Here is a 13,951-nt window from a genome sequence, read left to right on the forward strand (position 1 = left end):
GCTTTTCATTGATATTCTACTCTACCGTGACGAACCCGTGTTCTTTTAAACGTTACTGTTTAAAGCGGCTGTCTTCCTCCTCTCTCCAGGCGCGTCTCGCTGTAAGCTCATCACGGTCCCGGCCAACACGTTCCGGGTCCTGCCCTGCAAGCTGCGGTCCAACCTGGCTCAGAGGAGGTGGCGTTACAGCGACGGCGCCAGCCAGTTCCTCTACGCCACCCAGGAGGGCAACCTGGTGGTGGTGGCCCAGTCTGACAGGACGGAGACGTACGAGTGTTGGTCGGAGGAGGAGAACTTCCGCCAGCTGTTGGCCAACTACTGCGTGAGGGCGGAGCCCCGCCAGGAGAGCACCACTCTGGTCGGCCACTCGCGCACGCCCCACGTGGCGCCGGTGGAGACCATCATCCTGCCCGGCGAGTCTCGCTCCGAGCAGGCCCACACCAAGACGTACTGGAACGAGCTGATCGTGGTGTGCGGCCTCCTGGCCTTCTCCCTCGTCGTGTTCTCTTTGTTCGTCGTCTACAGGAACCGCGACCATATGAAGTCCATGCTGAAGCAAGGAGAGTGCCCCAACATGCAACAGAAGAAGCCCAGGATAGTTGGCAAGCCCACAGAGAGCTTGCCCCTAAACGGGAACACCATCCCCGTTTCCACGTCAGACCACAAGGGCTACCAGACCTTAAACGACAACTACATCTGCAGCACGCCCACGCACGAGTCCTCGCCGGAGAACAGCAAGAGCTTCTCCGAGGCCTCCGACAGGCGGCCGCTCAACGCTAAGGAGAGCCACGTGGACTACTCGCCGACGTGCCCGCGGCCCCGAGTGAGGCTGGGCTCAGAAATCAAGGACTCCATCGTATGAGGAGCGCAGCTCTCTCCAAACGGCCTCCTGCGTCTCCTCCACGAGCGACACGGGCCACCGAGGGGAAGGAGAGGAGAATCCTGACTCCCACCCACATCGCAGCACATCTTTTCTTTTTCAGTCATCTTGGTTCTGTGATCAGTGCGGAGGTCATTTCGTTTTTGCCATTTCCACTCCGAAGCCTGAGGTTGGTCCGGTTTCCTGCGACAGCGGGCAGAGGGCGCGGCACACGCGCCGTCGTTTCCACCAGGATCACCAACCATGGCAGCTGCTAAGATTTACCTATCATATGATCTGCCTATTTTGAGCCTTTGACACTAACATATTATGGGTGTATGTTGGCTGATATGGGAAAAGCAGAAAAAAAAAAACACGCACCCTATAACTGTATCTTTTTTGGCATTGATTCATCGCCCAGACAGGATGTCAGATCAGTGGTGGTTGCCCAGCCATGTGTAAGTACAGCTCTGTTATACAGACAGAACCAAGCTACAGCTACACGGTGACCAAGAGTTCAGGGTTAGGTGAATATTATACAAGTACTTCATTTCCATTAAGTCCACCGCACATTTCTTCCCTTTCTGCTGAGTAAATGTTAATGGCTTTTTTTTTTTTTTAAAAAAGGATAAATGTGGTGAAACGTGAGAAAAGCCCAGGACATTCCACTAGACGATGTGCTGCTCAAAGACAACCGCAATGTAGAGAGGGGAGGTGGCAGAAATGTCTGCTCTGATGCTTAAACACTGTCATTTTACTCCTGAATGTACATTGTCGTCAAAAGACGGTCCGTTTTTTTTGCCGAAAAACGTCCCCGCTGAAAATTGGGATGGCCCCCTCCGAACAGTATTAAGCTGAAGGGGCCCCTGCGGGTTAATAAATGGACCTTTTTATTTGTAGCAAAACTGAAATGGGCGACTTTACATTGAAAATAAGAGAGGCTAGAACAACTGGGAGAACATCTACACCTCTCAACACCTTCAGGGCAGCACTGGAACCATCGTGTGAACTGTGCCAAAAACAAAAAAAACAAAGAACAAACAGAAATAACTTGATTGTTTAAATGCAATAGTGCCATTCTGTTCATGACCATCTCATGGTTTCTGTTAGCATAGATCAATGTCTGAGAGCACATGGTGATGGACCCATGGTGATGGGCTGGGTTCCACTGAAAGTATTGTGGCACTAATAATGAATAAATAAATAAATGTGAAGATCGAATTTGGGAGAAATTCTCTAAGACTGTTAGCTCATAGCAAACTGCGCAGAGCGTGTGGAGCAGATCTTCGCGTGGGGCCAAAGGATTTGACACGCCACGTGGTTGTCGGTCTTTTAAGTTTTCTATCTGCGTTCTTGCTTGACAGTACAGCTGCAACTACAGCTCAGCTTAACAAGAAACCATATGGACTTTTTGGTTGGTTTCGCTCCAATCAAGCAGCTGAGGGGAAGAGAGTGAAGCTGGTGTCCAGTTCATACGGTGACAACATGATGCAGAGTGTTTTGAGAAGGCTTTCATGCCCCTTGAACTTTTCTCACATGTTCCAACCACAAACAATATATTTTTTATGGAATTTAATGTGGCTAACACAAAGCAGCATTAAATAGCTCAATCCCTGTCACAGGGCAAAGGGCGTCTGATCAGAGAATGTCGTGTCTCAGCTGGATTTAGGTCTAAACTTTAAGTGGATTTTATCATACGAATATGCTTTGATCTAAATCATTTCATTGTTGCCCTTAGTGTATTTTGTTTTTGGCCCGTTGGATGGTGAGCCTCCACCCCAGTGTCAAGTCTTTTGGAGCCCCCAGCAGGTTTTCCACCAGAACTGTCCTGTGTTTGTCTGCAGCCATATTCTGCTTGACCCTAAACAGCTTCCATACTCCTGCAGAATGAAGGCACCCCCCCACCGCATGACACTGCCTTCACCATTTGTGTCACTGTGGAGGTGGTGTGTTTTGGGTCATATACACATTGCATTTTGGGAAATTCAGTCAGCTTTCCAATCTGAGCATCATCTTCCACATGTTTACTGTCTCCCTATTGTGGATTGTGGAAATCGTTAAGCTGGACTTCTTAAGATCATGTTTCTTCATGACACTCTTCCATAAGTGCCACATTCTTGAAGTGCAATATTGATAACTGTCCGATCGGTAGATTTCCTCGCCTGTGCTGTGAATGTCTGCAGCTCCTCCAGATTTCCATTGGCCTCTTGGCTTCTTCTCTGATTGAATAAATCAGATTTAATAAATGGTCAAATTTAATAAATCTCCTTGCCTGACCTATCAGTGTAGCTGAGCTTTGATAAAACACAAGAGGACTGTTTGCTAACTTGGTGGCACTTGCTGCATTGGATCGTTTTAGATTTTTATTTGCAAAGAAAATGGGTGATGAATGTATCGTTTTTCTTCCATTTCACAATTATGTACTGCTTAGGGTTCCACAAAAAAAAAATAGTGAAATAAGGTTTGTGGTTATGACGTGACATGTGATAAAGTCCAAGAGGTTTGACTACTTCTGCAAGGCAATGTAATGATGTAGACGCAAGGTTTATAGACCCCCACATTTTCCAGGTTACATGTCTTATCCACGTGGCATTCACCACAGTAGTTCAAAAGTAATGCTATTGTGAAAGCACAGCTAATCAGGGTCAAAGATTTGCACATTTCACTTCAGTCAAATCGTGTGGAAATACTGCTACTAGAACTGTAGCTGCTAAGGAGAACAACTTTTTGGGTTGTAACGGGGACCAGTGTGGCCATCCTAATACTCTGTCACATACAGACCTTTGAGACTTAGAACAAATACAGGAAATCTCCAAAGACGTTGAAAGATAATAATGTTGCCAGCCTGAGTGTTAATCATTCACAATGTGACAACAAGTGTCTTAGAATACACAGTGACTTTATTACATTCATGAGGTAAGAGTATATATTCCAATGTTCAGCTTCTATTTTGAACACTGTGCAGATCTGAAAAATGCTCTGGACCTGCTTCGGGTTGACAAAGTAATGGCACAGCATACTGCACAACAGTGGTCAGCATTTCCTCTTTTTCAGGTTTTTGCTTGTGTAAATACAGTGCCTGTGCTTAAATATTGTGTGTTGTTAAGGGACGTTGTGCAAGATGTGTTGTAGAGGTAGTCTTAAAAATAGAGTGAACACTGCTGAGTACTTTTTTATTTTTTTATTTTTATTTTTTAATGTAGTGCTTTACTGCCAACTTGAGCAAACACACATTTTACCACACCGCCCATTCAGCACCTTAACTGGTTTTTATCAAGCACTTCAAGACAGGTTGTTTTTTTTAGACTGGAGAAAATAAACAAGGCCTTTTTAAAAGAGTATTTAGGGTGAGCTTGTCACCTTCTTGACAATAACTTGATGGAAAATATTATTACTCATGTCTAGATGGTAAATCTTAGAATTATTTAATATTTTCTATTTAATGTACTTTAAAGATCTCTACAGAAGTTCCACAAATTAGCTCATAGCTACTGCTTAGCTTACTTTGCTAGCATTCTGTCAACAAATGTAAGTTGAGGCCAGAAAGAAGTACTTTTATTTTTAGGTGTGTTTTTATAATTAACATTTCATTACGCCTATAAAATTATTTTATTTTCCATCTATTTATTTCTAGTACAGAAATATTGAGAATTGGCTTATAGATGCTGTTTAGCTTGGTTTGCTAGCCTTTTGTAAACAAATTCAAATAAATGTATATAGTTTTTATATACTTAATATCTGACTTGGTGAGTAAAGTAATTATTTTAATCTTTTTATATTGGTTGTATGTTTAATTTATTTTGACAATCACTACCAATAAGCCTATGTTTAGCCAATTGGCTCATAGCTGCTGTTTAGCACGATTTGCTAACTTTTCCAATTTTAAATCAAAGTCAGACAGAGAAGTCTTTTCTTTTTGTCTATGTATATAATTTTTTCTTTATCTTATTGTAATATAGGTTGAGCCTGTAACTGTCTAGGCTATCCATGACAGAAGCTGACCTCCCCCTAGAATCACATATACATGACTGTGCAGTTATTTGTTAAGCTAATGAAGTCAGAATTGCTAACACTGTAGCCTTTATTTAAAACCGTATCATATAAATTGTAGCATCCATTTTTTTTTTCTTGCAGCTGTTAGCAATAACCAGTTGCTCTCCCAGATGTTGTCTATTACAAGCTAAAACTAAACAAAAAAGTATTTTTGCAAGAGGTACACAGTGAAAGCGGCCCTATGAATCTTTGTAGACACAAAACAATGAATTTCCTCTGTAACCTGTGTTGAAGTGCTTGATTGATAACTCCGCTTACACAAAGAAATGCCTTTAGAGTAGATATCAGTTTTTCAGCCTTCAGCTGTGTGCTACACTGTACGCCACCCAGCAGTAACCTCGCCAACAGAAATGTGGTCAATGGCGTGATTGTATCCACGGCAGGCACACTTAACTCCACTACGGTTGTAGACTTACGTCATCGCCTGGGCTGCTTTTAAGTTTGCCTACAAACAGGACTGTGAACTGCTCCAAATCCAGCTTCATTCTGCAGCCTTGGATTAGAAAGAGGGGGGGGAAAATGTAGAGACAGTCAACAGCATCTTAAGCAGTGTTTTTACTGTACACCTCTTAAGCTGATATTACAAAAAGCTAAAACTGCAGAGCTGTTTTTGACTTCACTGGGTTATAGTATCCTATACGATAAAACCTGTGTCATTCAGTGTGGATATTTATTAATAATGTGCAAACCACAGCTCCTAAATACTGAAACATACTGTACTGGATTTGAATGTAGCCAGTTATCTATTTGTAGAACATCTACAGCAGTCTGTTTCTTTTTTTGTTTTGTTTTTTTTACTAAAATCCCAATGATCTATGACTGTATTTTTGGGACTCAACTAAAAAGGTCAGAACAACAAAAAAGATGCCACTATAGGAGCACCGGATGCTTTGTGCTGCATGATGTAGTACAGCAGTAAGTTGCAAAGCACAACTCCAAATCCTGAACCATGAGACGGAGCGTCGTATCAGCATACTGACACCATAAGCTTAGTTGACTGAATAATTAGTAGACAAATGTGGTCTTGCCTGCATGATTTTTTTTTTTTTTTATGTACAAATTTGTGAACTGTATTTTTTTGTATTCTTGAGATTGTGATTGTTGTTTTTATTGTACATAAAAGGCACTTTATTTTAATTTTTTAATAAATAAATGAATAAATTGCGTGTTTTGACACAGATATGGAGCTGTTGTGTTTTTGTCATTACTGAATATGATTAAATTTGTATGGGGTGTCAGATCTGAATAAGTAAGCAATGGACCTTTTTTAATGTATTAAACCTAAATCGAGATCTAGGCTCTGAAATGCAAAATTAATTTGACGGTGCATTATGTTGTTTGTTTGTTCTCTGCATAGAGAACAAATAAGCTTGCTGGAACCAATGTGCGACCTATTTTTAGTCTGAAATCTAAATTTCAAACTTCTACGCTGAACAAAAAAAACCTCAGATCTCTGAATTTCAAGTGAAAAAGCCAGAGATATCTCACCCCAACCTAGGGCTGGACGATGCATTGATTTAGTTGATTAATTCAAATTTACAATTTTATCAAGACTTTATTTTTCCAATGCAGTCACTGGGCTACCATGAAAAGAATAGGTTGCAACGCAGAATCTATGTAGAGGAAAATATATATATTGTCAAAATATTGTAATGAGAAAACTTTTTTTTTACCATAATAGACATTAATTTATTTCTTTTTTAAGATGGTTTGAAGTTACACAAATGAAGTGAAACATTTTCTTAGCTCATTGTGTAGTACACTAGCAGCAAACATTTATAATATTTTCATCGTTTACAACTGCAGGGCCGCCATCTTGTTTTACAAACATGTTTCACTGCTTGAATTTAGTCGCACTTTAAATTCAGGTCAACTCCCAGACAAAATGCTTGACATTAAAGCAAGTTTTTAAAATAATCTCTCTTTGTGAAACAAAGGGAGGGAAAAAATTTCTAAATTGGATTTGATATAATAAAATCTGAGATTTAATTTTTTAGCCATATCGCCCAGCTCTACCCTAAGCTAAAAATCCAATATGGCTCCTGCATCTTTAATACTTAACAGCAGCAGTGATCATTTTCATGTTTTTGATGGTGTGAATCTCTAATTCTTTCATGCAAATAGCACTGTATTACAAAGGAAGCAAGAGTGATCTGTGGAGGCCTCATCTAGCAACATATCGGATCCGCTTTACTTGAAGTTTTGACCCAGATATCACAAAGCATTGGTGTTATTGGTGATAGCTTTGATGTGTGAGGACTGTTTTTTACAGCATAAGGGGATCAGTTTAGCGTTAGACGAATGTGCTGATCAAAGCACACATAACGGGACTGATGGTTCTTTGACGGGTATCTTTGGAAATTCTCAAGGTTATTGAGATTTTGATTTCTGACTTATTTCTGAGGCCTTTTGATTGTCAGCGTTTCAACTTCTCTTTAATGTCCTGTGATACGTCCCATTGTTACATCAAACAATGGTTTATCTGCTGCCTCCACCGTTTCATGAAGAATAAGCAGTCATTTGCTATTCATTGTTAACACATCACTGCATTGTGAAAAGGGAAATTTTTGTTTGCCGCAGCCTTGATAGAAACTGAAAACAAGCGGCGTTTCAATTATGTTGCATAATTTAGTACAATGTGTAAAGGACAAATTTGAAAAGCGGAGTTTATATTCAGTCAGAGGAGGGGGGAAAAGGACACATCCTTGGTAACACATGACAGAGTACGGTGCCTTCCAGCAGTATTTACAGCCCTTGAATATTTACACATACGGTCGCATTTAAAAAGGTTTTTGCACATAAAAATCGGAGGTGTGGCATACAAAACCAATCCAGAGGTCCATGGAGGAGCTGCAAGGTTCCACAATCCAGAATCTGTTGGGGGGAACCATTAGCTAAATTCTGTACAAATCTGATCCTGTATAGGATAATGCCAAGAGGAAAATCATTGTTGATGCAAGGGGAAAGTTGTCACGTTTACATTTCACTACGAACCTTGTTGGGGGAGACAGTAAATAACTAAAAGAACGTGTAAATGAAATGCCAGATGAGATCAGCATTGGGTTTTCACATGTGAAGCAGAAAATCAACATTTTGTTTCACCTCAACATGCCATCCCCAAGGTGGAACATGGTGGTGGTAATGTCATGCTGTGGGGATGCTTTTCTTCAGTAGGGAGGTGGAGGTTAGCAAGGTGAAATGTGCATGGAGTGGGTCAGTGACGCTAAACATACGGCCACAGCTATTAGATCAAAGCGCATGTGTGAGTTAAAATGCTCTAACAGCATCCATATAGCCCAACCTTGAGATGGCCCAGAATGAGCTGGAGTGTGTCACCTGGCTGAGGTATGTCTGTGTTTTCCACCTGGACCTGTTACCCTCCCAACCCGATCTCAGACAAGTGGAAGACAACATCCAGATAAATCCAAGTGAGATCTGTGCCACAACCTGAAAATAAACGTTTGCAGATGCTCTCCATCCAATCTGACTGAACGTCTTGCAAAGAAGAACGGGTTCATCATACAATCTCACTGAATTGTACTGTAGTTTGTGGTAGTAATGCGGAAAGCCTTAAGGGTTTGAATGTGTGTAAGGCGACGTCAATGCATAAAATTGGAGAAACCTAAATCTTTGTTTGGAAGGTGTCATCATGTAAGAAAAAAAAAAAAAAATCAGAATTGAGCTCTGCATCCAGACAAAACCAAGCCGAGTTTTTGTTTTCAGAGGGATTCGGTCCAATGAGAGGATGGTTTCCTAAATTAGATAAGATTGGGTCCACTGACATTGCTTGAAATCTGATAGACTATCTGGTGCATATGTTAATGCTCTGTCAGAAATTAGTCATTTCTTTCCTGCACACCTTAAGACCTTCAAAATCTAAAATGAAAGAAAGGAAAAGCCTGATGAGACGAGTCTATATCTGATTTTAATCCAACTGGCTGCAGCTTTTTTTTTTTTTGGCATTTTTACCTCTCATTAATCACTGAGCTTCTTGCTTGCTCCGTAAAAAAAAAAAAAAAAAGCAAAACCTAAAACACAACATGAGGCCAGAAACCACACTCATCTGCTCGTCTTCCCGATGCTTGAATTTAAATGAGATCTTATGTTAAGAGCTGAGCAGAGTGCGGCGGATGATAGCGGATAAGATTTGAGTTTTCTCACATTTGCACAACTGGCTGATGCTGCATTTTGTCGCTCATCACTATTCAGATCCTCACCTACCCTTGCTGCTTGAAATCGGAGGCGGATAGATTTGTCACTGTGGAATCTGAGAACGAGAGACACAGACATGCTGGAGCAAGGATTCATTGCTTGTTCCTCTTTGAGGCTCTCTGGCAGTAAACCTGAAGCTTTAATCGTGCGTTCCTGCTGTGCTAAGAATTAACTTTGATACTAAATTGGTCTATAACTGTGCATACTGCTCGGTATTTATTACGTGTGCACAGAAGGTGGGGTTGACTCTTGCAGGGAAGCATTTAGTAAAAGTCAGCCAGCTTGCTTTTACAGTAAAACTCTGGAAATCTGTGTTGCAGCGTTTGTCTCCACCTAGCGGCCATGGTGGCTACTTCAGCTTTAGCCTAGAATCAAAATGTCACCATGACGGTCAAAGTCAAAAGATCTGTGTTCACCAGCTTTCACAGAGGGAACCTAAGAGCCAGCCAAACCTCCTCCACACTGTGCAGCTTTAGTACTTCAGAATTATTCTTTTCTGCCATAAGAAAATTACATTTCCTTTATTTACAGATCCTTCATTATGTTCTTGGCTGCCTTAAAAGACTCCATTAGGGTAAAGTCCTGCAGCTTCAAAACAGGCCCAAATTATTACCCCTTCACAAGCGAGCTTGGCACTTGGTATAAGGTGTTTGTGCTGATATGATGGGTTTAAAGAACCAGACGAAAATCAGAATGTTTCCTTACCAAAAACCATGAGCTGACAGCACAGTGCGGTCCCTGCTGAAGGCCCAGGATGCAACATTCAGATCAGGAGACAGACAGCAGGGCTAGGAGTGAATAGAAAATAATGCATCCAGACGACAAAGCAAAGATACAAGCAGTGCATTGAAGAGCACTTAAGGGCAACAACCCACGTAACATGTGGAGAGACGGCAGGCCAGCCACCAACAGCTCAGCTCTCCCTGACATATTAAACAGCTTCTTTGCACACGTTGAATCTCCAAGCAGAGAAAAGTCTGAATCTCTTCCTCAGCCAGAGGTGCAGCACTAGCCTCTCGCTCTGCAGCTGCACCAAGTGACCTCCAAGGTAGATCAAGATCTACAAGGCTGCAGGTCCAGATGTGGTGTCTAGTCAGAAGCTGACCAACTTGCAGGCGTTTTCTGGACATCTGCAACCTCTGCGGCTATCAATGGTCACAGACCCCATCCACCTGGGCAAGGCGCTGTTTGTCCCACTTCCATCAGGGAAACCATTCAGAAACTAATACACTTAAAAATACCTTATTTTTGAAAGCTGTGAGGGCTAACGCCCCCTGCTGGGAATCAAATAAACCCCTTGCCCACTCTATTGTCTGTTTAGATCCTTATAAACATGCTGCTGGTTCCACAGGTTCTTGATCCGATTGAGAATTGCTTAAATTACACACTTTTAGTTTCTCAGGGAGTGTTTCTTTGGACATCCGAGCAAATTGCGCACTGCTTTAACTTGAAGGTTAAAATGTTTGCTATTGATATAAATATTTTTTAGTAACCTCTCCAAAAATGTGTGTCTATTACATTCATGCATTTGTAGTAATTTACATTATCCTGTAAACTAATGCTCCCTGTCTTTTTGACTCGGGCATCAACTGACTTGAACATTTCAGATTTTGCTAATGCCTATTTGCACAGTTTTCACCGTCTCAGGGAGTGTTCTGTTTGATTTGGTCATGCAACTGCACAGTAATTGACATCATTCTATAAAGCCACTATATTTGCACATTTTTAGCTTCTCAGGAAGTGTTGTCGCCGTTTGAACATTAGGCTTTGTTGTGTCTGTGTGTTATGTTATGAATCTGTGTGTATTCTTAACCGGTGTCTCACCAAAATCTCATCGTGGTTACATAATGACAGTAAAGATTCTTGATTTATAAAAGGATCTAAAGGACATTGTTGTGGAGGTCTCCGGGTTCACTCAGATCTCTACTTTCCAAACCTAAGTCATACTGCTGTGCTCTTCTCAGAGAGGATGTTTTTTTTTGTTGTTTTTTTTCTGGCAACAGTTCCTAAGCCAGACATGTTCAAACTTTTTCTGATCATCCTGTCATGACCGTTGACATTTAGCATGCTAGCGAGCAGGAGATGCAGATCTCGGGGTTTTGTTGGAAATGTTTTGAGGTCGCAGGGAAGACTGGCGGCTTTCTTAAATGTTTTTGACCAATCGTTCCTGTTGCTGAATGAATCCAGTTGTTTTTTTCTAACGGCACTGCTGATGTCTTTCCTTCTTGGCATTGTGTTGACACAAACCTGCGCGCTCCAGAGCAGCAGACCACCAAATCTCCTGCTTTTGTACAGGTGATGATGACAACGATGCTTGAATTAGCAGCACCTCTCCACCCCTTTGCCTACTTAATCCTGTGGAAGCAACGAGGGTGGAGTTTTTCCTCTGACTGCTCCGGCAATCGATGAAGGTTCCTTTTTCGCATGGCGAAATACTGTTTGAGCACATCATGCTTTCACAATTAGATATTAGATTAAGTCCCCAGATACCGTCGTGATAGAGTCACAGTGTCTTCAGGAACCAGGGCCTCCCCCCTCTATGGCTAACAGCTGGTGTCCTCCTCCTCCATGTGCTGACAATCACTGCAACGTTGGTAGCTTGATTAGATCACTTGTTGCCAAAGCTTCGCTGTGAGATGATCACCTAACTGAATTGTGCAATGGTGCAGATTAAACTTTGATTGTTTTGCTGCATTTCAGCCCTGAAACAACTGACATGGCAACCAGATCTAAGAGGGCCAAGTTCTCAACGGGGTTTGGGTCAGGTGAGGAAGGGTTCTGTGTCGTTACTTCACTGCTAGGGCTTTTATTGTCTCGCCGTGTAGGGGACTACCTCGTTGTATGTGACGCAGCTTTGTCCTGTGCTGAAATTGTGGATGTCTTGAAAGATGGAGAACTGTTCCTGTACCACTGAAAAAGGGTTCAGGAGTTACCGTCGAGTCATCTTCAGTCCGAAAAGGTCCAATTAGCTTATCTTTACCCATGTGGAAAATAAACAGGGAAAAAACATTCAGCATTCAATAATCTTCAGTTTATGTTGTATATACTGCACATCATATAAGGCTTATGTTATTTACTCTTGTGGCCACTTTTGCATTTATTTCATACAATATAATGACTTTCACAAGGATTATGTGAAATTATGTATGTGATCTATAAGTAAATCAGATGTTAACATGTTTTCCATACAAGTCTTGTATGTGTTTTCTTATATTTTTAAAAACATAGTAATTGTACAGTGCAGAAGTTGTCCAGAGGTTCTGCAGTGAGAACTGAACTGAGCTGTATGTCCACCATCCACTTTCCCTCAGGCTTTCACAAAGCTAGAAATGCACCTCAGATAGTTAGACCATGTGTGTGCAGACGATGTCCACCGTCCAGCCTGCCTGCAGCTCAGCTATGCATCATGAATTACTGTAAAAGACTGAAAAAGGACCTCATTTTGGGGTTCTGAGCTGAAATAAACGTTCTAAACACTAAATGTAACAAATGAAATTGCACATCAGTGAGGACAGTATGCATTTGTTGTTTGTGAAGCATGGTGCTGTGCCTGTTATCAGTATTTATGCATTATGGTGAAACTTACAAAACAACAGTGTTTAGTGTTGCATCACTGTGATGAACTCTGGTTGAAAAGACAACCAAATATTGACATTTATTCTAAAAGATAATGTTCACTTTATGTAATGTGTTGATCACGGCCCAATTCAAAAGTATTTCTCCCACAAGAAAATGCTTCTAAAATATTTGGCAAAATAAAAATGCAGTTGCCAATAATTTAGCCGTCCACTGTCACCTGCTTTTTGTAGATTCATGCATTTATTAGTCATTTTATCATCAGTCTGACATTCGTGACACAAGTATTTTCTTCCTTGTCATAGTTTAGTTTCACTGATGAGTCATAAAAGTTCGATATTAAATTTTTCTACTAAGGATATTCTATGTGAAATTACTGTCATATATTGTTCTGATAAGTACCCAAATAATAAGTTTAATTTTGTACCAAAGATTCTTGTATCTGGTTTCACCATCTGATGCATTACATACAAGTTTAACTAAAATAGGGAAACTTTATAAGGTTTATTTATTTATATCCTTTCCATATGGCTAATAGCAGTCCATCCCAATACTCTACCTACTAGACGGTTTCTGAATCGATGTGAAGATCTGCGCCGGTTACTGATCCAGAGCCATCCATCCAGTCCATGAGGTCACTCTGATCTCATCAGCCCATAAAACCTTAGAGAAAGGTGTCTTCACATATTTCTGAGGCCAGTCTTGAAGTTTTAACTGTATCTTGTTCAGTGGGCATCAAGCCTCACTCTGAACCCCTGGCTGGTACTCCTGGGCCGTCCAGGCAGGCTGCAAGTCTGATGGCACCAGAGGAGAATGGCTTCCTCCTACACTCACGCCTGACTCCACAAATCGTTGCAGCTAGTTGCATCTTTTATTTAATTTTTTTTTTCTCTCCCTCAACACATTTGCAAGAAAACAGATGCTTTTGTGATTGTGGACGAGTATTTGTTCCCCCAACTTCAAGAGTGCTGCATCTCCCTAAAATGTTTTACAATTTTTGACTTTAAAAATAATTTTGCATACTATTATTTACAGAAAACTGGAATTCCCCACGTGGCTGCACTAACATAAAATCTTCCACAGTTATTAAGTTTCTGTCAGAGAGTAAACCCACCGACGGTCTATTCTGGCTTATTTTTGCCAGCTCAGAGGGAGGCTGGTGATGATTTTTATTATGCCACCCGGTATAAAATACAGACCAGCTAAGGTGTTGCACGAACTCCAACCACAAGCATTCACAATAAGTAAGCA

General features: G+C 41.2%; 1 protein-coding gene across 2 annotated transcripts in view; it reads left to right on the forward strand.

Annotated features, from left to right (window-relative positions):
• LOC105916411 (semaphorin-4B) overlaps nucleotides 1-4,139 on the forward strand; it is a 77,347-nt gene extending 73,208 nt beyond the window's left edge. For both annotated transcript variants that reach the window (XM_036136251.1, XM_012850932.3), the window contains exon 15: nucleotides 90-4,139. In XM_036136251.1, coding sequence (XP_035992144.1) covers nucleotides 90-862 — 773 coding nt within the window. In that variant the 3' untranslated portion in view covers nucleotides 863-4,139. The remainder of the gene's footprint in view (nucleotides 1-89) is intronic.
• The last annotated feature ends 9,812 nt before the right edge of the window (nucleotides 4,140-13,951 follow it).

This window comes from Fundulus heteroclitus, chromosome 4 (genome assembly GCF_011125445.2).
Source record: "Fundulus heteroclitus isolate FHET01 chromosome 4, MU-UCD_Fhet_4.1, whole genome shotgun sequence".
Lineage (NCBI taxonomy): Eukaryota > Metazoa > Chordata > Actinopteri > Cyprinodontiformes > Fundulidae > Fundulus > Fundulus heteroclitus.